General features: G+C 39.4%; 1 protein-coding gene across 4 annotated transcripts in view; it reads left to right on the plus strand.

Annotated features, from left to right (window-relative positions):
* Nucleotides 1-13,615, plus strand: part of NRK (Nik related kinase) — a 98,404-nt gene extending 84,789 nt beyond the window's left edge. For all 4 annotated transcript variants that reach the window (XM_068697277.1, XM_068697279.1, XM_068697280.1 and 1 more), the window contains 3 exons: nucleotides 1,309-1,468; nucleotides 10,435-10,574; nucleotides 11,432-13,615. In XM_068697277.1, the coding sequence (XP_068553378.1) occupies nucleotides 1,309-1,468; nucleotides 10,435-10,574; nucleotides 11,432-11,515 (384 nt within the window). In that variant the 3' untranslated portion in view covers nucleotides 11,516-13,615. The remainder of the gene's footprint in view (nucleotides 1-1,308; nucleotides 1,469-10,434; nucleotides 10,575-11,431) is intronic.
* The last annotated feature ends 6,889 nt before the right edge of the window (nucleotides 13,616-20,504 follow it).

The following is a 20,504-nucleotide window of genomic DNA, read 5'->3' on the forward strand; positions in this document are numbered from 1 at the left end:
GTCTTTTTCGGTATTTTATTATTTCAAAGAGCATCTGATAGACTGGATGATTTTCTCAAGGAGCTTTGTAGTGACAACAGAGCAGACTTCAACAGGCTGACTTTAGATACTCTTGCTTTCTGGTAGCCTCTTTTCCTGGTTCCCCACCTCTTTCTCCATCTCTTACCTGCTTCGATCGCTCATGCGAGTACCAAGGCAACGCATTAAAATTGCTCTGCGGCTCTGGATACCCGTTCTAGTGTTACGGATAGTTGTTGCGGAGGCACGGAGTCAAGTGGTTGGCCTGGGTGTATTCAGTTGGGCAAGTACAGCTTCGGTGCTTCTTTACTGTTCTTTCTGCCCTTCCGGCATGTGTAATGTGTGTGCTTGAAGAAAAGAGGTCTGTGTGGTGCTGGCTTGTGAAAATGATGCAGAAACTCCAGTCATGTGCTTCCTAGAAAGATTCGTTGTAGTGATTTAATTGACTGTTTAATTATCCTGTTTTCAGTAGTGCTTTTTTCAAAACAAAACAAAAAAAATGCTTTCTTAATGATTTTAAGGTTTTCCTTGTTTTTTGTTCAAAAGTGCTTTCATAAAACCCCACCTCCATAGTTGTGTACTTTGACTTTTTTTTTTTTCACTTGGGACATGTGTTGGCTTCTGGGAGAGATTCTAGCGCATCGAGCAGCTGTTAAAATAACGTGTGTGAGAGAAATGCACTGTTTCTTGTGGCATGCAGAAAACATATGCTGAGCAGCACTGAAAAGGGGAACTATTTGTAGGGAAGAATGTGGGAAGGGAAGGACACAGAGAAGCTTGTGTTTGAAAGGTCCAGGTACAGTGTTCCGCTTGCTGTAAATACTGATAAATTCACATTTCTGGGGGGTTTGAAAAGGGATAGGGAAATATCATGGAAAGTGAGAGCACTGTTTTCCTGGAATGTGGAAGCTTTTGTTCTTCCTCCATCTTCTGAAATAACTGAATTCAAATTTTTCACCTGTCTTTTATTTATATAATGCAGGTGTTTCATAAATAAGTGTCTCAGTGGCTCCATGGCTTCTTGAAAGCCATTAATACTAGTAAATATAAAGTGAAATACTGAACATTGCCTTGTTTGCAAACCTACTGTAATATCTGAAGGGGGGAGGAGAGGAGAAAACCCATTTCAGGGGCTAGCTTGCAAACTGTACAGCTTTTCTCAAAACAGGCATTTCTTTCACTTTCCATGAGCTAGTTCTTTTTATTGCTCTGTCAAACTAGTTAGATTGATGTAGTCACTAAAATTGCAGTCCATTTTCTGATATAAATCTTAGCAAAATATGATTCTAGATCCAAGGAACTATTCGCCCACATGCCATTATCATCCTCCCAAACACCAGCGGAATGGAACTGTTACTCGCCTACGAAGATGAAGGCATCTACATTGATATATACGGGCATTTCACAAAGGAAACTGTTTTACAGTGGGGAGAAATGCCAGCATCTGTAGGTATGTATGAAAAACTGCATTTTATTAAATGTAAGGTTCTGCTGCATGAAATCTGACTTCTTTATGAGGTTTGTATCTATGCGAAAGTGGTTGTATGCCACATAAAGCAACTTCTGAGCAAAACAGATATCTGGAGAGTAAAGAGGTTTATGTATGTTTATGTTAAAACAGCCAACGATTGCAACAGGGTCTTCAAGTTTGGATCACGGGGTTTGTATTCTTGTCATACCGTTTACTGCATCATACCCTTACTATACAGCCAAGCTTCCCTGGGGGTGTAGCTTCCAGAGAGTTTTCACAGAGAGAATTACATGAATTAGAGACGCAAAGGTGCTTGTTTTCTGCTTTGTTCATAGCCTGTAGCATTTTTATGTAAAAATTCACAACTATAGCAAGGTGGGTTTTTGAAAAGGTCTGTAACTGCTGTCAATTGGGCCCTTAATTTTATCACTTCAGATTCACAGTACAGGGTACTTCCAACAGATTCTCACTCTCTCCATGTTTGCAGTGGTTTTGTAGGAGGAGATTCTCACTGTATTGCACAGGACAACTGTTTGTTTCACGTTCCCCAGAGTGCTTCATGTTAAGTGTGGGGAAAACCAAGAACATAACACAGGCAGATTTTTGTTTTTATTATTAGTTGCTTTATATTTTTTTTGTGTCACTCCTGTTCTTCTGGATCTTAAAACATACAAACAAACTGCAAAAGCCCAAGACATTTAGATTGTGCAAAAGCAAATTATTAGCTTGGCAGAAACTGGATTCCACAGTGAAAAATGAAGAATGTTCACCTTTTTCCTTGCACTTCTAGTTGGGTAGCTTTAGGAAAAGTCCATTAAAATCAGTAGAGTAACACCCTTGAGGAAATACCAAGTCTATCATTTGTAGAGGGTTTTCAACAGTACTGAGAGCAAGAAACCCACCTCTGGAACATACATTGCTATAAGGGAACTTGCATTTTTTGCACTGTTGCTATAAAATTCAGCAACAGAAGTACTTCAGTTCCAAGAATCAGGTGTGAGGTTATAACCTGACTGTGTAGTATTTCCTTCCCTCCACTAAATACACCTATCTCTGCTTTTCAGCCCCTACTCAGAGCTGCAGGGCACAATTAAAATCTATCAAGTCAATTCTCCATTTTTCATATGAAAATCTAATAATCCTTGATATATTGAAATTTTATATCCCCTCAGAATTAATGTTAGAAACACTCTAAGAAATAATCAATAATCAAAGAGCAATTACCAAGGCAGGGTAGGAAGAGTTCTAACAAGAAGTACTGAATGTAATTGGAAGCTGCACTGAAGAATGTTATCTCAAGGAGACAGCTTTCAAGACCCATTTCATCATGGGAAGTACTTCCTTAGGCCTTAAAAAACGCAGCAAGTTTATTTAACATGAACCATTTTTTAAAAAAACTGTCATGTCTTATACACCTTGTGGTGTGCATATATGATATTGGATTTTCATAAATATTTAAACTCTCTTTTTGTTTTTTCACTTGTACCTTGTGGGCTAGAACTCCTTTTTCCTGCTTTGGGAAGAGACAATTTTAAAATGAGCTGCATTTATGTAACTGTCCTGCTTGAGATTAACCCTAATCTCATGTTTAATACTTGCTAAAGCATAGATGTTATTTGTAGCTATTACAGGCTTTTCTAGTTGTACTGCTTTTACTGTATGCTATGGCCTAAAGATTCACTGATATTAGATAATTAGTGTGTTTCAAATGTTGATACATAAGGAACAAAAGGCTTCATTACATCTCACTTCAGAAAGGGAGATACTGCAAGAATGATTGCATGTATTTATGACTGCTGCTTGGAAATCTGCAGTTTGTGACACTGGGTCCTGATTGCCCTCAAAGCTTTTTTTCACTTCATCTGGACAGAGTTTGCAGGAATGCCTCAGAAGTGTACCAGAGGGAGCTTAAGTCCTTTTGCCTAACCTTGCTGAAAGTACTGAATCATCAAACTTACAGAAACGTGAGATAGGTTTGTAAAGTGTTCTTGTACCTGGGAATCAGAATTCCTTGACTTCAGTAAAAATTTCCTTGCATGTACCCTGCCGGCACTGAAGTGAATAAAGCTTCACCACTTTGGGCCAGCTGAGTATATGATTCTCCGTGCCAGCTAATTACGCTCATTTAAAACCTCTTTCTGCCTGCATCTGGTTAGGTATGATATTCTCAGTATCTCAAGGTTGATTACATCTTAATAGAAAGAATGCCATTTGGACGTTCTCCTTTCCATATCATCACATAACCATTCCTCTTGTTCTTCAGTGTGCAACCATGCTATGATTTGCATGGAAAAGCCATCAGTACAAAATGACCTAGGCATTTTTGTTACAGTATTTTAGGGCAGTTAAATAGGAAATGGTCAGACACACCTCTGAGGGTGGTATCCTGTCTAAAGAATTTTACTGTACGGCAGTCTTGTCCATGTGAATTGTTGGATTTTCTCTGTGGTCCGTCTAGAGAGATGGGCACCACAAGATGGGAAGGCATCCCATTTGGGGACAGGTAGCTAAGGCAGGTCCAGTGAAGCATCCTAGTGAGGTAGCAGAGAGTGAGGGAGATGAAATTTTTACGATGGTAAGGTTAAGAGGGCTGAGTAAAGAGAGAGGTCTTTGTGAAGCTTCCCCCAAGTGCTCAAAGTGTAAGACTGTAGGTTTTCTCTGGAAGGAAAGGTGTCACTCTGTCACTCTTTCATTGTTTATAATTCTGCAGTTTCCACAGCTGAAGGGAGGCAGTCTTCAAACACCCCCTCTCAGTTGTCATTTGAAAATTTTCCAGTATGTTAACTGGAGAACTCTTGCATTATTGCTGCTGCCACAGCACTGAGGTCTCAGAGCTGGATTTCTTTGAAACAGAAATTTTTAATCATTGTGATGTGGTGCAAGATCAATTTGACATTCACATTACAGCTAAAAACAAATTAATCCAACCTATTACTCAACACAAAACTCAAATTTTAAACAGCTCTGTTAACTATTATTTTAATTGTTTCCAACCAGCTCCTATTCATCTTCTTGTTCCTCTGAAATTCCAGTTTCCAGACAGAAACATGAGCTCTTATGAGAGAAGTCTGATGGTGTTATTTACATGGCCAAATGTAGGGAGAACTTGCAAGTTTCACAAGAGATCCTATTTTAGAATTTCCAGACCTCACAAGGTCTGACAGGAGTCTGCATGAGCTTATCTCAAAAGTTTTCTCTCTGTGCTTCAGACAGGAGGGTCTTGTGTTAACCTCAGGGTGCTCTCTAGCCACCTTTTGCCTAGTTCTTAGTTTCTTTAAATAATTACTTTGAAAGAAAACTTCTGTAGTTGGTAAGAGTTTCTTGACTACAACAAAAAAAAAAAAAAAAAAGTGCATTATAATTGATAGATTTAGGGCAGGGAAACTAAATATAGCTTACTCTCCCAGTCTTTAAATTGGAACCTCTGTGACCTATCTGTTAATAAGAAATTGGAGAGAGGAAACTCAAATCCAATGGGAAATTAAAATTGTAGAAGTACTCTATCCATGTTTAATCTGAAAGATATTTCATATATGTAAGGCTAAATATAAATAGAGCTGTTATGTTTTCTTTCTATAAAACAAGATTTAAAAAGGGTTTAAGAAACATCAAGTTAATACAATTTGAGAGCACTTTTGCCCTTCTGTGCGAGTAATGAATTATTTACAGTACGTCTGCGTGGTGGGTTGGCACAAAACCAGATATTCCCAAAGAGTAGGGAACCAATAAAAGTCTTGATTTCCTTTGTATATGTATTAAAATCAAAATGATGTTATGTGGAAAAACAGATAGGGTTACCGAAAGCTGGTTGTATTACTGCAGTAGTGCTCTTTCAACGTACTTACCAGTTCTTGAAATCCTAGCTGGCCAACTCGTGTACAGGAAACTCCTGCTCATATCTGAATGATTCGTGTTGGTCAGATCTCCTGTGCAGTGTTTTTCCCAGCAAACAAACAAGCCACCTCTCACCCTAAACATGTTTCTCACTTAGGTTATTAGTTACACTGGAATAGTAATTGCAGAAGTGAGCAAGCAACAACTGAGAGCAGGCGTGCTTTGGAACAAAGATGCACATAAACATGTATTTACTAAACAATAAGATTCCTAGTCAAAAATTTATTTAGTCATAGCTCTTTTTTGGGTGGGTAGGGAACTGTATGTGTTAGGTCTTTGTCCAGGGGGAAATAAAAAACAAACAAACAGAAAAACCCCTTATATTCAAGTAACGTAAGTAATAGCAGTAAAACTATTTAATGGAATTGCACAAGAGAAGTTTCCGTCTCCTTCCCCTATCTTCCTCCCCTAAATTGCTTAACCTCTGGGCAGTGACTTCTGAAGCATGGGCAGCAGACAGAAGTACAAGCAAGTAGCTAATCAGCCCCTAATCAGTGGTCAGCAGCATCACAGGAGAGCTTGAGGCTGGGTTTGAGCTTTGCGACATCACAGAATGCTGTTGGTATCTCTGTGGGTTATCTTCATTCAAGCCCTCAACACACACATCTCCCTTTCATTTGTCTAAAACAAACCAAAATTGTTATCTTGCTATATAAAAATTAAAAACAAACAAACAAACAAAACAAAACACATGCTTTTCCCAAAGAGGGCAGAAATCAATATAAGTAATGATTTCATAGAGCACCTGGGCTGGATTGAAGGGCCAAAGAAGGGTTCAGTAGAAGTGCAGTCAGTTTTAAGATCTGTATGGTCTCTAATAGTTGCTATCTCTTACTGTCAGCAAAGTCACTGGCTATTCTTTTAAAGTTCCTGCCCAGCTGCATACTGGCCTGAGGCAGTTTTCTCAAACGTGTCCAGAAAAGCAAAATTCAGTACTTATTTTTGTGTTGAATTTCACCCTCTCCTACAAGGAACTGGGTGAAGCAGTGTACGCTCCCTTGTACCTCATAAAACGGAGTCTGGTATCATGACTCACACATGCAAAAGTGGGTCAGAATCTTTTAGTTCATGTTTGGTTTGTTCATTTCAACCTCCTGGTTCGTATGGAATGAGTTGCCTGGGGAATTTCTGGAGTCTCTATGGCTAGAGGCCTTTAAGGTCAGATTAGACGAACTGTCAGAAGTGATACTGATGTGGCACAGAGATATGGATGGAGGAGAAGGTGCGTTAAGGTCCTGTCCTGCCCTATTTCTGTAACACTGATCAGAAAAGCCTGATTTTATGTTATTTCGCTAAAAGCTGATCTGATTCTGCTTTCATGTAAAGATAAGTTGGGAATAACTGCTTAGGGCAGTGAGCCAAATTCAGCACATGAGATCAGAAAAGGCATTTTTGAAGAGAAAGAATTTAAAGACAAAAAGAAAACTGAAGAAGGGAAGTGAGATTGTAGTAGTACCTGGGCTCTGTGACACCAAGTGCACTTCTCTCAGGCTGAGTATGGTACTGATGTGAGACTAAGAGATCATTAGCTCATGTCAGTGGCACTTCATAGAAAGCTAATGGTTTCAGTATGGCTCAGTAATTTGTTTCACCTTTTATGCCTCTCAACCATTTCCCCTTGAAGCAGTCACTTCCGTGACTGGGGGCTCTCCCCAGCCCGATGCTAATACACACTGTGAACAGGAAACACCAAGTAGGTGGTCTCGACCCAATTTTAGAGCATTCCTAATGCTTTCGTGATATTAAGAGGCTGATTTTGATCCCACTTCCCTCTACTGAGTTTATGGTGTGTATTCTGTGATCTCCAGGGCATACAGCTGGTATAATTGGTGTACCAAGAACCACAGCTCGTGCATAACTGTACATCTTCTAAATACATGGTAGTCTGGGTGAGGCAGAGGAGACTCAGGTAATTCTGAATGACTTTCCTCCAGAACTTTAAGCAATTTTGGCACATCAGTCTGAGCCAGTATATGCTTTTTTTTTTTTTTTTTTTTTCTGAGCTACTGTCCAAAGGACAAGAGCAGCTAGCTCTCTTGTCTAGGATTGCTAGAAACCAGTATAATCTTGCATCATAATATAAACATAAGTATGTTTAAATGTTGCCAGCTGGAAGCACAAAATATTTTTATCTAAAGCTTTATGAAGTGAAAAGTGGGCTCGAACTATTCCTAAATTGCACATAGTGTAGGAGCTTTTGTTCCAGAGCAAGTAGACTTTATTCTGAGTATCTAATCCACTTGCAGTTCATTGTACATGGCACGTTTGTATTCTAGAGTAAGCGTTCTCATGGGAAGGTTATCAAGACTCTGTACTGAACTTTGAATTCACAGCCTGCTACCCTCCAAATTAATTTCCATGTATTAATTTTTATAAGTGGATAACCCCACAAATAGTATAATGGAGTCTTTCTGTTAGCATATACGTCTTCAGACGTATATGCTAAAGTTTTGTGAAAAAACTTCTTGATTCTGCTACAGGAGTGAGTTTTGTGCTAGTTGTACTTTGACATTTGCCATTGTCAGTTGACAAGTTCTCAGTATATTGGCCAGCCAGGAGAACATCAGTGGCTGAAGTTGGAATACCTGTTTTATTATGTTCCTGTTGTAATACTGCTTGGGAGATCAGTTCTCATCTGAACATAGCAGCAGTAGCTCAGTCATCCAGGGCTTACAAGGATGCTATCAAATTGAAATCTGCCAAAGACATGGATACAGATGATACAGACCCAGAGTATTGACAACTTGAGTGCAGATTTCACAAAGCGGAAAAGGAGAATTTGAGTGGATTAGGTCTTTGATGGTGAACCTACATGCCCTATACTGTAGCCACAGAATGTCGTCGTTCTATCGTTTTATTTATGTACACACACCTGCCTTGCTGTCCCACCCCCCGGAATCATCGCCTACCTGTGTGTCTGATGTGTTTGCAAATGTTAATGTGGTGTCAGCAGTTGCCAAAAATAGCAGATATCTGAGTATTGTATCTTTAGCTTCTTTACTTTATGTGGTCTAGGCCTGCTTTATTAGGTGACTGCATGTCGGATGGGTGCTGCCCTGATGTTCATCATGCAGCGAGCCAGAAACAGTAATGAGTCTTCCTTTCTGCCTACAGCACCCTGTCATATAGGCTAGGAAATTAAGCATAAAGAAAAGAATAAGAATAAAAAGGTATTGATTTTCAGGTGTTTGATTTCAAAAAATATCCCTCCCCTCCACCCTGTTCTCTCACTTATCCTCAGCTCCTCACTGCTGTTTTGCTCTTCATAGAGTGGTTTATTCCTCTTTCCGTATGACTGGGATACTGGGAAGTGATTTTCTTGCTTTCAGCTCTAGTGGCAGGGAAGCCTTCAGTGTGTAAAGAATAACTGAAAGAGAAGTCTACTTAACCAGGTTTGGGGAAAATTAATAGACTTGGGGGGAACTAAAATGTCAACGCCATAGCCAAAACAGACGTGTTTCCAAGGAGGTATCGTTTTCACACATCTGAACAAGGATTATAAAACAAGGATTCCAAGTTAATATTAAATCAACAACTGCTACAAGAAGAATATGTATTTCCTTTATTTTCTCCTGTCCTTGTAAAGCAGGATCACAGGCTTTTGCTTTGTGTTATCAGTGTGTATTGAAAGCTTAGTTTCTAGACAAAATCTAAATCAACAAGGAAGGTTTTAAGGAACAGATGTTGTTTGTGTTGCAGGACAGGCAGGCACTGTCCTCTGAAGCTAAAAACCAGTCAAATGCACATGTTCCCTCTAAAATATTTCAGAGCACCACAGTTCTCAGACTAATGAAAAAACAACTCATAGTTGAGCAAGAACAATAATTTCTGAGCATTGGCTATCTAGAGCATAAATAATGCGTTTTTTACCTTGGAAGCCAACACATACAGTAATCAGAGGATTTTCATTGAAACTGTGCCTAATTTGAAGTCTGTGGCATTAACTCCTTCATCACTATCCTGACTTCTCATCCAGTTGCCAGATTTGAAGGGAATAACACAGTAAGTTTCCACAGTGCTGGAGTATCTTAGAATCATCCAGGTTGGAAAAGACCCGTCTTCTTTGCTTATATCCAAAAACAAATTATGGGAAGACAGTAGCTAAGGACAGCAAATGAATCATGCCTTAGTCTCAGATTCCAAAGCATTTAGGCTTCAGACTAACTCAAACTTAGCAGCAAATACATACCTAACTTCCTGGCTATGAAGAAGACAGTCAAGATTTTTCTTGGATATGTAGAGTGAACAAAGGATGAGACACCAAATGGGCACAAGTTGCACGTTTGGTAGTTTACTTAAGGTAAGCATAGAGTCCAAAATGAGTGAGAAACTGAAATTCAGCTACTGTTCCCAAGACTTCTTGTGTAAACTTGAGTCATTCAGAATATGTTGTTATCAAACAGAAATGCTTCCGATCTGTGTTGACATAAGACAAGAATCAATCTTTTAGCTGTTAAATAGCAGCAGCCCACACAGCTGATTTTCACAGCCTATATCCATAGTACAACAAAAAATAATAACTATTCTAGGAAAAAAACAAACAAAGAAAGGTTCCAGGCTCTTGAGTGAAATAAACAAGAGGTGAATGAATCTTGTTTTGGTTACCCTCATTCTTCTATAGAAGAGTTAAAACAAAGGGCAATAGTGCAACTAGAACGGAGTCATTAGAAATAGTAAGAAATAGAATTAAAGAAAAATAGGAAAAAAAATGCTTAGAAACATAAAACAGAAAAGAGAGTGTTGAGAGTGTTCTAAAATCATCTCTACATAGTCTCTTTTTTCAAGCTCTGCATCAGAAGCTAAGACTTAGCCTTTAAAAATGCATCAGCAAAGGTTTTGTGTGTGAATCCCTTTTTTTGAAACTAGCACTCTATTCCATCTATGCGTTGGATTCCCACAAATGACTGGCTGTATCTGCATTTGGGGCTCAGTTCTGTAAAACATTGTTGCATGAGATTAATTACTTGTGTACAAATAGTAACAGGCAAGTGTACTGGTGGCATTTTTAACTTAAAAAAAAAAAAAACTTTTTTTTTTTTTTTCTTTTATAGCTTACCTTCAATCTAATCAGGTCATGGGCTGGGGAGAGAAGGCAATTGAATTGCGCTCTGTGGAAACAGGAAATCTGGAAGGAGTATTTATGCACAAGAAAGCGCAGAAGCTAAAATTTCTATGTGAAAGAAATGACAAGGTACGGAGATGAGTACAGTGTGTTGATGGAGCAAAACCAAGTAATTTTCATCTACAAAACTAAGACCATGTAATTTCTGTAACTATGTGTTTACACTGTTGTTTTTTTTTCTTATCTTAGTATGATTTTCCCAACCAAAGCAAATGTTGTCAGTGAACCCACAAAGCAGTGGATATTGCACACCTTGACACAGCCCTACTTTACCCAGTAACGTTACACGTCCTATTCCACCTAGCGTTAACTGATTTCAGAAGTGCTAACAAATACAGACATTGATGACTGGGCAGACTCCAGCACAGCACGTGCAGTGGGGAGGACTGGTGAGCCAGCTCTGATAATGCCTAAATACAGGACTGCCTTTCCTGGGCTGCCAAAATTACATGCAATTCAGAGCAGCCAGCAAGGTCAAAACAAACAAGGAAAAAAAAAAAAAAGAAAACAGCACAAAGATTTCACATATTGAAGGCACCTGGAGAATGGATAATCAAGTATGATTTCTTGCATATGGCACAGCAGTGCTGGATAAATGTTCTCTGAAACCTGTTTAGTCCCACTGATTTATTTAGAAAACTGGGTCCCCTAAACTATTTAGATTATTTTAAAGTGTGTTCTTGTGACTTTCCAGATAGAAAAAAAAAATATATATATAGCAAAAAAATATACCCCAGTTGTAGTACAAGCACTGTTTCCCTTTAAAAACTTTCTTTGTCAAAATTGAGGTGTGATTTATATATCCTGGTACTTCGGACTGTGATGTTCTCTCATATTTCACATATAGATAAAAATATTTTCATAAATGTACACTGACAGTAATTTATGTTGTTTTTTTTCCCTTTTTTCTTTCTCCCCCTTTCTAGGTGTTCTTTGCATCCGTACAGTCAGGAGGCAGCAGTCAAATTTACTTTATGACTCTTGGTCAAAATGTACTATTTAACTGGTAAATCACATCAAAATGAAGGATGCTTTGAAATTCCCTGTAGCTAGCAGTGTAAAATGCTTGAAGGTAATATATGCAAATTTGCACTTTTTACCTACAAAAATATTGTCATATAGAATTTGTATTCTTTCAGTTTGGAAAGAATTCCATTTTCCTGTCAAATTATTGCAAACATGTTTCGTTTGTCTTCTCAAACATGCTGCAAACCAAGACTGTATTCACAGTGTTAGAGCAACTTTAATGAAGAATGTAAAGTCCCTGTACTCAGAAGAGTTTACAATTTCCTTTTTTACAGATAATGTAATATTATCACCTTGAACTGAAGTCTCTTTCTTTTTTGGACAGCAACATCTATAGGTAGATACAAAAACAAACAAGTTGGATGGCAAATTGGAATCTATTTTGAATTGGTTTTTGGTTGGTTTTTATTTTGAGCAAGTTTTACTGTTGCACCAAGACTCACTTGTGTGAGTCTTACGATCAGTGGAAGAGTGACTTTACCAAAGGGGCCTACCTCAGACACAGATGCTGAGGGATCGTGTCCTGCAGTAGGGAGAATGCGTGCATTTCACTGCAGAACTGTAAAAGCACCTACTTCGGGACGTGCCCCACATGGCAGATTTTATAAAATGCAGGGGGCAGACTCCATGTTTCTCTCAGGGCTGGACGCCTGAGCCCACAGACACAGTTACTGTAGAATGTATTTGTAAAAACAGTTTAAATAGTTTGTCAAAAATGTATGCATAAAGCGTTAGGGACCTGAACCTGTAATTTTTACTCAAACAAGGGACCCATACTCATGTGAGTTGATTTAATGGCACTACCCCTGTATATAAGGGCACAGGATCAGGCACCTTCTTTTCTTTCCTTCTTGCTCTTTCAGCAACAAGTCTTCATGTATTTGTGTGTAAATACAATCTTTCCAAAATGGGTATTAACAAATGTATTCTTAATATAGTTACGAAAATATCCAGAGTTATTCTATTATAAATAAGAAAATATAAATAATTTCAGGTGCTTTCTATGCTAACTGCATCTAAATAAAGCTGCATCCACTAGTGTTATTGGTGCCAGTGTTTCTGCATAAACTCTGTTCTCAGGGGCATGTAACTTGGCCATAAAACTAAACAGACATTCTGTGATTAAATTGTAGGGTTTAATGCAGTCAGCATTTAGCTGATATTTGGATGTGCTTTGAAAATGTAAAGCATCAAGTGTAACACAAAAGAGCTTATTCCAGACATGATATAGTATGGATGACACTGTAGGCAAAAGTGAAATTGATAGCTACAGTGTTTGAAAATAGTTTGGTTTTGTTTTTACTTGAAATATGTGATACTGGAAGGTGCAGGGAAAGTGTATTGGAATATCTGGTTGTCTACCTCAAGGATGATGATTCAAAATTTGCTAAGAAGGGGAGAAATGAAAGCTGTTCAAACTGGTATCTGTTTTGTACAGCATGTCAAATTAAGGTAGTGTTAGCCATCATTTTGTGGCCGATGGGTGCTCTGACTGCAACCATCAGCTCCAGAATTGGCATCTTCCCATATAATATCAGCAGAGAATCAAACTCGGGGCTAATCGCCTCTTCCCCATGGTGGCACCTCAACTGCAGCAGGAAGATAGAGATGCCAACACTGCTTCTCTCTGTGTTCTTTGGCTATGTGGAGGACTGCACTTTCCAAAGTTATTAACCTAGCACTTTTCATGAGCACTAGTTTATCTCAAAATGTATAGTGTTTTTTTAATGAAGTATTTTCCTCTTAAATGGTTAAAATTACAGAAAAAAAATAAGCCTAAGCCATACTAAAAAAGATATGCAGTTATATACTCAAAGTAAATTTAAATGTATGCAAGTGATCAGCTTGTGTGTAAAATTTTAGAATCTGAGTGGTGTGCACTGCCTGGGCAAAGCTGTGTGAAATCAGGTCTCTGGCTATTTGTAGTAATATTCCTACCTGTTGTCCATGCTAGGGCTGGGACAAATGAGCAAAACAGACATATTTTAGCCTGGCTTGGCTCCCTGTGCTACTGAGCACTGGGCTTATTTTGGTCAATTGTTATCAAAAACAAACACCACCAAAAAAAAAAAAAAAAGATGAAAGTTACAATTACAGGCAAAAGAAATTACAATCAGAAATACAATTTACTTGCTTTTACTTCAAATAAAAAGTCTAAGAGGCTGTGAAGAAAGAATACCTTTCATTTTGTACCCAGTGGGTGTGCAAAACTTGCTTGCAAAACTGCTCTTGCTATAAGCAATCAGTGACCCAGGCTGCTCTACAATATTTTTAAAGTGTGCTTATCACAGCAGCCTCTGCATAACATGGACGGCAGGTGAAATTTTCTCCTTCTCCCATTTTGGTGACAACAGGTAGGAGGCAGGTTCTCCCTGATGCTAGACATTAGTTTGAATGGATTTAACAGAGTACCGTGGGAATTCAGATCAGCTCGTGCCAAGACATTAAAGAAGCAAAATATCATCAAACTTTTTTAATATTACTGCAACAGAGAAGTAAGTCGACACTCTGTGAAGATGTTTAGCTCTCTACCAAGAAAAACAAAGTGGGTTTGAGAGAGGGGATGTGTGCTACTGCATTATGATGTTAAACTCTCATTCTGCTTCCTTTTGTTAGTTCTCTTTTCTTTTGAGCTATGATTCAAGTCAGTGGTTGGATTTTCACCTGTCACTTTGCATGTAAAACCATTGGAATTATTGGGATTAACATCCGTGTGTAAATATGGAAAGAATCAGGACCTTGGAGGTGAATGCTATTAAAGGATTTAGAAGTGGTATTCCAAATAGTAAGGCAATGAGGTGTAACAAGGAGACAAATGTGTCATTTTCTCTCCATCAAGAGAAAATCAGAAGGGATGAAGATGAGAAAGCTCAGAGATGTTGAGAAGAGTAACTGAAGAGAGTAGAAGTAACTGAAGAGGAGGGAAAAGCTGAAGAAAATAAACTAGAGTAGCCAAAGGGAGACAGTGGATGTCTGGAACAGGTGTATTGCTGTAGGAATAATAATAAAAAATAAAAGTTAAGAAACGTTAAGGAAAGTAACCAAAGAAATTGAAAGGTATCTGGAGTGTCTGGGTGGTCTGAACGCTGACTGAGGGTGTTGTGAATAGTTAATAAAGCAAAAGCTCAAAGACTGGAAGGAAAAAAAAAAATCAAGAGACTCAAGGTTTTCCTGACATAAGTTTAACTATGCAAAATGTGGATCAGCCCTGTGTTTTCATTCTGTGAGGAGTTTCTCTGGCTGTACGTACCCTCTCTCTAACTCTTAGGACCACAGGGTGAACTGCCCAACAGTTTGGTTTTCCTCTCATTTCACTTTGATGCGAACAAACGCGATCAGGGCAGCAAGGCAGAACATGACGGTTCCACACCAGTGTTCCTCTGGTACATGCAGTTGCCTAACGGCAGGTGGTGCTCCTCACATTGCATTTGCCCGACCAAGCGTGCACTAACAGTGCAGCGAGAGCGTTTTCTACGTGTCTGCTTTCATTTAAGAAGGGGTGAACTCCATTCTGCAGCCTGACCCTTGACGCGTGACTCCACAACCTGGGAACAAAGCAAGCTGTGTACTGTACGTCATGTATGGGTTTTTTTATCGTTCCCTAATGTTCAACTTGTACAACTGAAACTAATAAAAAAACCTCTGAAAATCAGAACTAATGCTGTCCTTGTAAAATTTTGTTATCTTGCCATAAACTATTGTAAAAGTCCTATATTGTTTGTTTTCGAAATCCAGTCAGCACACCTTCAGAAATGCCTGGCTCTTTCTGCCTGCAGAGATGAAATAACGTATTTCCCTGCAGTGGATAAAGATGTTGAGTCGACAATGAGAGTTCAGGCTCCACAGAATGCACATAACGGTGGCAGCCAGCGCTGTGCTGCTAACGAGCTTTACAAGCGAGTTTCCCTGCTTCTGCCTTTTCCTCGCACACGCCCCCAGTGGGCCCAGAGAGAAACAACAGCTTGCAGGCACTGACACGGCAAGAACTGGTTTTATGACTGTTTATCAGCCTGAATGCCAGTGTAGCCCCTTCGCTTCTCAGGTATGCTCACATCGCCTTTGTTGCCACATATAAAATTTCCCTAACGCGAGTAGTGATGGTGCATTGTAGCTGTAGCATTTGAGAGTGAGAATTAGGAAACTTGCCACTTATGCCAGTGCTGGAGTTGGAAAGGATAAGTTTTTTTTTTATATATATATATATATATATATATATATATATATAATTTTAATTAAATATATATATATCTTGAAATAAAGAGTAATTTTTTCTAGAACCAGCATGAAAAACCTTGTACCCAGCTCCAGATACGTGTCAAGACTTGCAGGTGAGGACCCCAGGGTTTACTTTTTTGAGGTGATCCTTTGATTTCTGCCTGTAGGTAAGTGTTACCTTGGCAAAGGTTAGTAACATGCACTGAGAAGTGCCAATCTACTTATGCCCTGTTTTTCTACTTGCTTTTAATAATGTCATATTTTTCAGAGGTGTGGCTATGGGTTCCATCTTCCCTGTCAATTACTACACTTTTTTTTTTTCCTTTTTTACCCCCCTTAACTAAGATAGTTCTGCTGTTGCCAGGAAAAAATCTAAGGCCAATATTTGTTTGTTTTTACAAAAAGATGCAAATTTCTCCCTTCATTTAAAAGAAAAAAAAAAAAAAACTGGCAGGGTTTTTTTTCTACAAAAGTTTCAGGAAGCAGAACTTCGAAAGTAACCAGCAAACCGGCCTTTGTACCTTTTACAAAAGGCTTATACCTGTGAAAAATAGAAGCCCATTTGCCATTCCCAGAAACACTTCTCCATTTTTGGTCAAGTTATAGATGGAAAAATAACCATTCACATGTGCTCAGTATAATCTCTTGCAAAAGCCCATCTCCCAGAGTCCTAGCAGGTGTTTTGTTCCAGCCTGAATAAGAAGGTCATAAGAAGGAAACTTAATATGAGTATGAAGGAAAGCTTATAAAAAAAAAAAAAAAGAGAGCAACTTTCTGCTTGGGGAGACATGGGGGAATGGTTTGAAACTTAAAAAAGGGAGATTTAGATTAGATGTTAGGAGGTAAATCTTCCCTCAGAGGGTGGTGAGGCACTGAACAGGCTGCCTGGAGGAGCTGTGGATGCCCCAGCCCTGAAGGTGTTCAAGGCCAGCCTGGATGGGGCACTGGGCAACCTGGGCTGGTGGGAGGTGTCCCTGCCCATGGCAGGGCGTGGAACTGGGTGGGCTTTGAGGTCCCTTCCAACCTGAGCTGCTGTGTGATTCCATGGTCTCATCCTACCCTTAATTGTAGTCAGATGATCTGGCAAATAACGACTAAACAAAAAGCAATCTGGCCCAACTAAGGCACTTGTTTATGTGACTGGTAAGTAAAATTCAACTGTCTAGCAACAAAACAGAATTAGTCTTTCTCTGCTCATCCTCTCCTGCTCCCATCCTGGGTTGTTCAACTGAAATGCTATTATGAAAACAGAAAGTTGCGAATTGTTAGAAACTGAATGCATTTGGACATGCCGGAGCAAGTCCCAGACTCCATCTATATGCTGTAGCACTGGTTCGTGTGCTATAGCCTCTGGCATAAATCATGGAGGAGGTGCACGCTGGACTCCGGGACAGCTTTCTGCCATCAACAAGTAAGACCAGGCCTCTCCATGACCTTCTTAAGGCAGCAGCCATAATCACTCCAATATGTGACTTGCTTAGTCCTCCTCCTCCACACACACACTTCATTCTAGCTTTACACACTTGCATCTTTTTTTTGCTTTATGTTCTGTAACATGCTGCACAAAAGAAGCACATCAGTGCCACAAAGCAACAGTGAGATGGCTGTTAGATTCTGCACAACATAATTAAGCAACTGTTTATTTAGAACCTATAGGGCTGCTAAAAATAGCCAGGAAGGGAAGGCATTAGCAGGCACTAATAAAAGACTTAAGAATTCCTCTCTCCCTGGAAAAAAAACACCCTACCTTAAGAGCCCTTCAAACCTACTGTGACTGATTAAAACTGCCCTGATCCAAGCTGTATCCATGCTGCACCTAATGGCATAAACAAAAAATTCCTATCGTCTCTATGACAAAAATACACTTCTGCAAAGAAAGCAATGCAAGTCTGCGGTTTTGGGGTTATCTCCCATCATATCTGAAACTAAAATATGTTCATACACTTTGTAATTTGCCAAATATTTGCTTAAAAAAAAAAGCCAGGTATTACAAATAATTTAATTTGTAAAAGAGTACATGTAGGTTGCAAGATACAACTGTGCACATGCACACAATGCAAGCTACAGAGTATATCAGACAAACTGTAAGTACTTTTGTATTACCTATTGCTGCTGGACCTCAAAGAAATAGCATTTTAATTTTATATTTGTTTTATATTAAAAAGTGGTTTGTTCTATGGTACGGAATTGCTCTGGAATTAAATTGGTTCTCCAGAGACCATCATAAAAGCTATCTTACAACTTCAGCGCCCTGTTTAGACAGCTGTATTTAAATTAAATGTAACAAAAGCAAATTGCAATCTATATTAAAGGTTTTCTCTTAGACTCTAAGATCTGTGCAACGAATCAAGGTTCCACGTAACAAAAGTATAAGAAATCCTCCTGCTGATAGCCCATTGCTTTCTTAAACTTTTCTTCAAAATGCACAGAGCTGATTAAAGGGCAAGAGCATGTCATCTGGGCAGGCATGTTATTTTAGTATTATTTAATCACATCCTGTTGTTTTCAAGGTTGAGTTAACAAAAGCACCTATAAGATGAGGATGAAAGGTATTGAGAGGGCTATTTTATGTTTTGTCCTCAAAACACCTCGTGGCGAACAACTGCTTTACAGTAAGCTTTATGATCTTCTGCAGTAACTCACTTCTTTTTAAATCTACAGCATCACATTGTATACTTTAATGCTCTTCATTTTGCTAATGTATTAAACTTAGTATTTTACAGAATGTAGTAAGTTTCTCCTATTCAGCGTAGCCTGCTCCTCACTGCTATAGAGGCTGACTGCTGTTTTTCAGAAGGTGTGTTGTACATAAGAACTGAGATCCTCAGCTTTTAACTTTTTAAATTCTGATGCAGCCATTTGATGGCTTGTCACCATTCTTTACTGATTCTCCAAGTGTTTCTGAACTTTTCTGGTTTCTAATACCATCTCAGACTCCATCCCATCCCACTGGTCAGGTATGGCAGGGTGACATCTAGAGGAACTAAAGATGTAACTGGTCATTGAAGCACGCTGTTGACTGCAGTCAGAGAGATTTACCCTGCTTCAGTTTTTAAATTGTTATGTTAGCTAGACACCTGCTGGTGAGAAAGAAGGCAGCTGGAGTAAGTCTAGGAAAGGAACTATCTTGTATCTGAAACTGCAATGCATACAAATTTATCAAAAATTTATATAGTATTAACTCTACTATCCGTCCATATTAGTCCATTATCACTCCATAAAAGCTACAGCTTCATCGTTTTCCTGAGTCAAAGCCCAGTGACTTACAATAATAAAAAATCCTGAAGACAGTGTGGTACATGTACCAATTAGTACTGCTCTAAATAAAATACTTCTGCAAATCACATCACAAGCACGGTGCAGAGCAGCTGGGAACAGTCTCCAGTTTTCCCTCATAATGCCTAGTGACTCACTTAACAGTTGAAAAAATTCTACACCATGGCTCCCTGGGGACGGTTTGCATGTGATGTGAAATCATCATATCATATCATAGGGTAGCATATCCGGTGTGATCTCACTAAAAAGGTGTTTGGGTTGCATTCACTTCTTAAATCACAAATGCCACTTTATCAGTCCATACAAAGAATGTGTGTTTACGGGGGAAAACGAAACACAAAAACACCTGTTAAAGTTTTACTCAATACTCTGGCTTCAACACAGATAGCAAGAATGACTAATATCAATTTTCCTCAATAAGGAGCGCACTATTACATAAAATCTATAAATTCATCCAATGACTAGGGTAGTACAAAGGCCAGTAAAGATTTGTTTTTATACCCCAATGTCTGAATTTTTTGGTCTGTATTAAATGGTTTTAAACAGCTTTTCCAGTTTCCCTATGGCAAAAGCTCCAGCTGCAGAGGCAGCAGCCTGGGAATACAGTCCTTCTCTGAGAACTGCTTTTGGCCTTACATTTGAAGCAGCACGGCCTAGGCTGTAAGCCCCACTTTGGTCTTCTGGATTTCTAAAAGTTACCTAGACTGGTGCCACGGTAAGTACTGGGCACGGCTTCTCTTTTAGTGGGTGACATTCGTAGGGGGACAGTTGGACCAGATGGTCTTGGAGGTCTTTTCCAACCTTAGTGATTTTGTGATTCACTTCTGGCCCTTTTATCCTTACTTACCTCTGCTTCCTGCTCTGTCCTACTGAGCAGGGGAGCTCGGCTTTATATAGGCTTTCAGCCTGGTAGGTTCTAATATAATAGGTTCAAGGGCTAATATATATATATATATATATATATATATATATTGCTGAAAATATTTATGTATTAGTAAGTGCTAATATATAAAGTAATACAATAATAGTAATTTAATAAAGTGTTAAATACGACGTACTTAATGTCCAGAACTTACTCTTGGAAGTGATCAGGGGGTCGTGAAGGGAACAGAATGTCCTCGATGATGGCGGAGGGATGCGAGTCAGTAATAAAGCAGCGAGGCTGCACGTTTGGGGACCAGGAGGAGCAGCTCCTCCAGCTGGCTGTTAACTCATCCGCACTGCTGGGCACAGCGGAGGAGGCAGATAAGGCAGACGCGAGCTGTTTGAAGCATCGGGGGCTACGAGTGCCACCAGAACAAACACCGCTTCAGGCGTTATCGCCCTGAGGGCGCAGGGGCACCGTTAGGCGCGCGCTCAATCCCTCCGAGAACCCGGGGCGGGGGAGCAGGTGCCTCACGGAGCCCCCTCAGCGTGCCGGGGCCGAGCAGCAGCCGCCCCGTTTGGCACCGGGGGCGCTGCAGGAGCCGGCGGGGACAGCCC

This window comes from Anas acuta, chromosome 13 (genome assembly GCF_963932015.1).
Source record: "Anas acuta chromosome 13, bAnaAcu1.1, whole genome shotgun sequence".
Taxonomy (NCBI): Eukaryota; Metazoa; Chordata; class Aves; order Anseriformes; family Anatidae; genus Anas; species Anas acuta.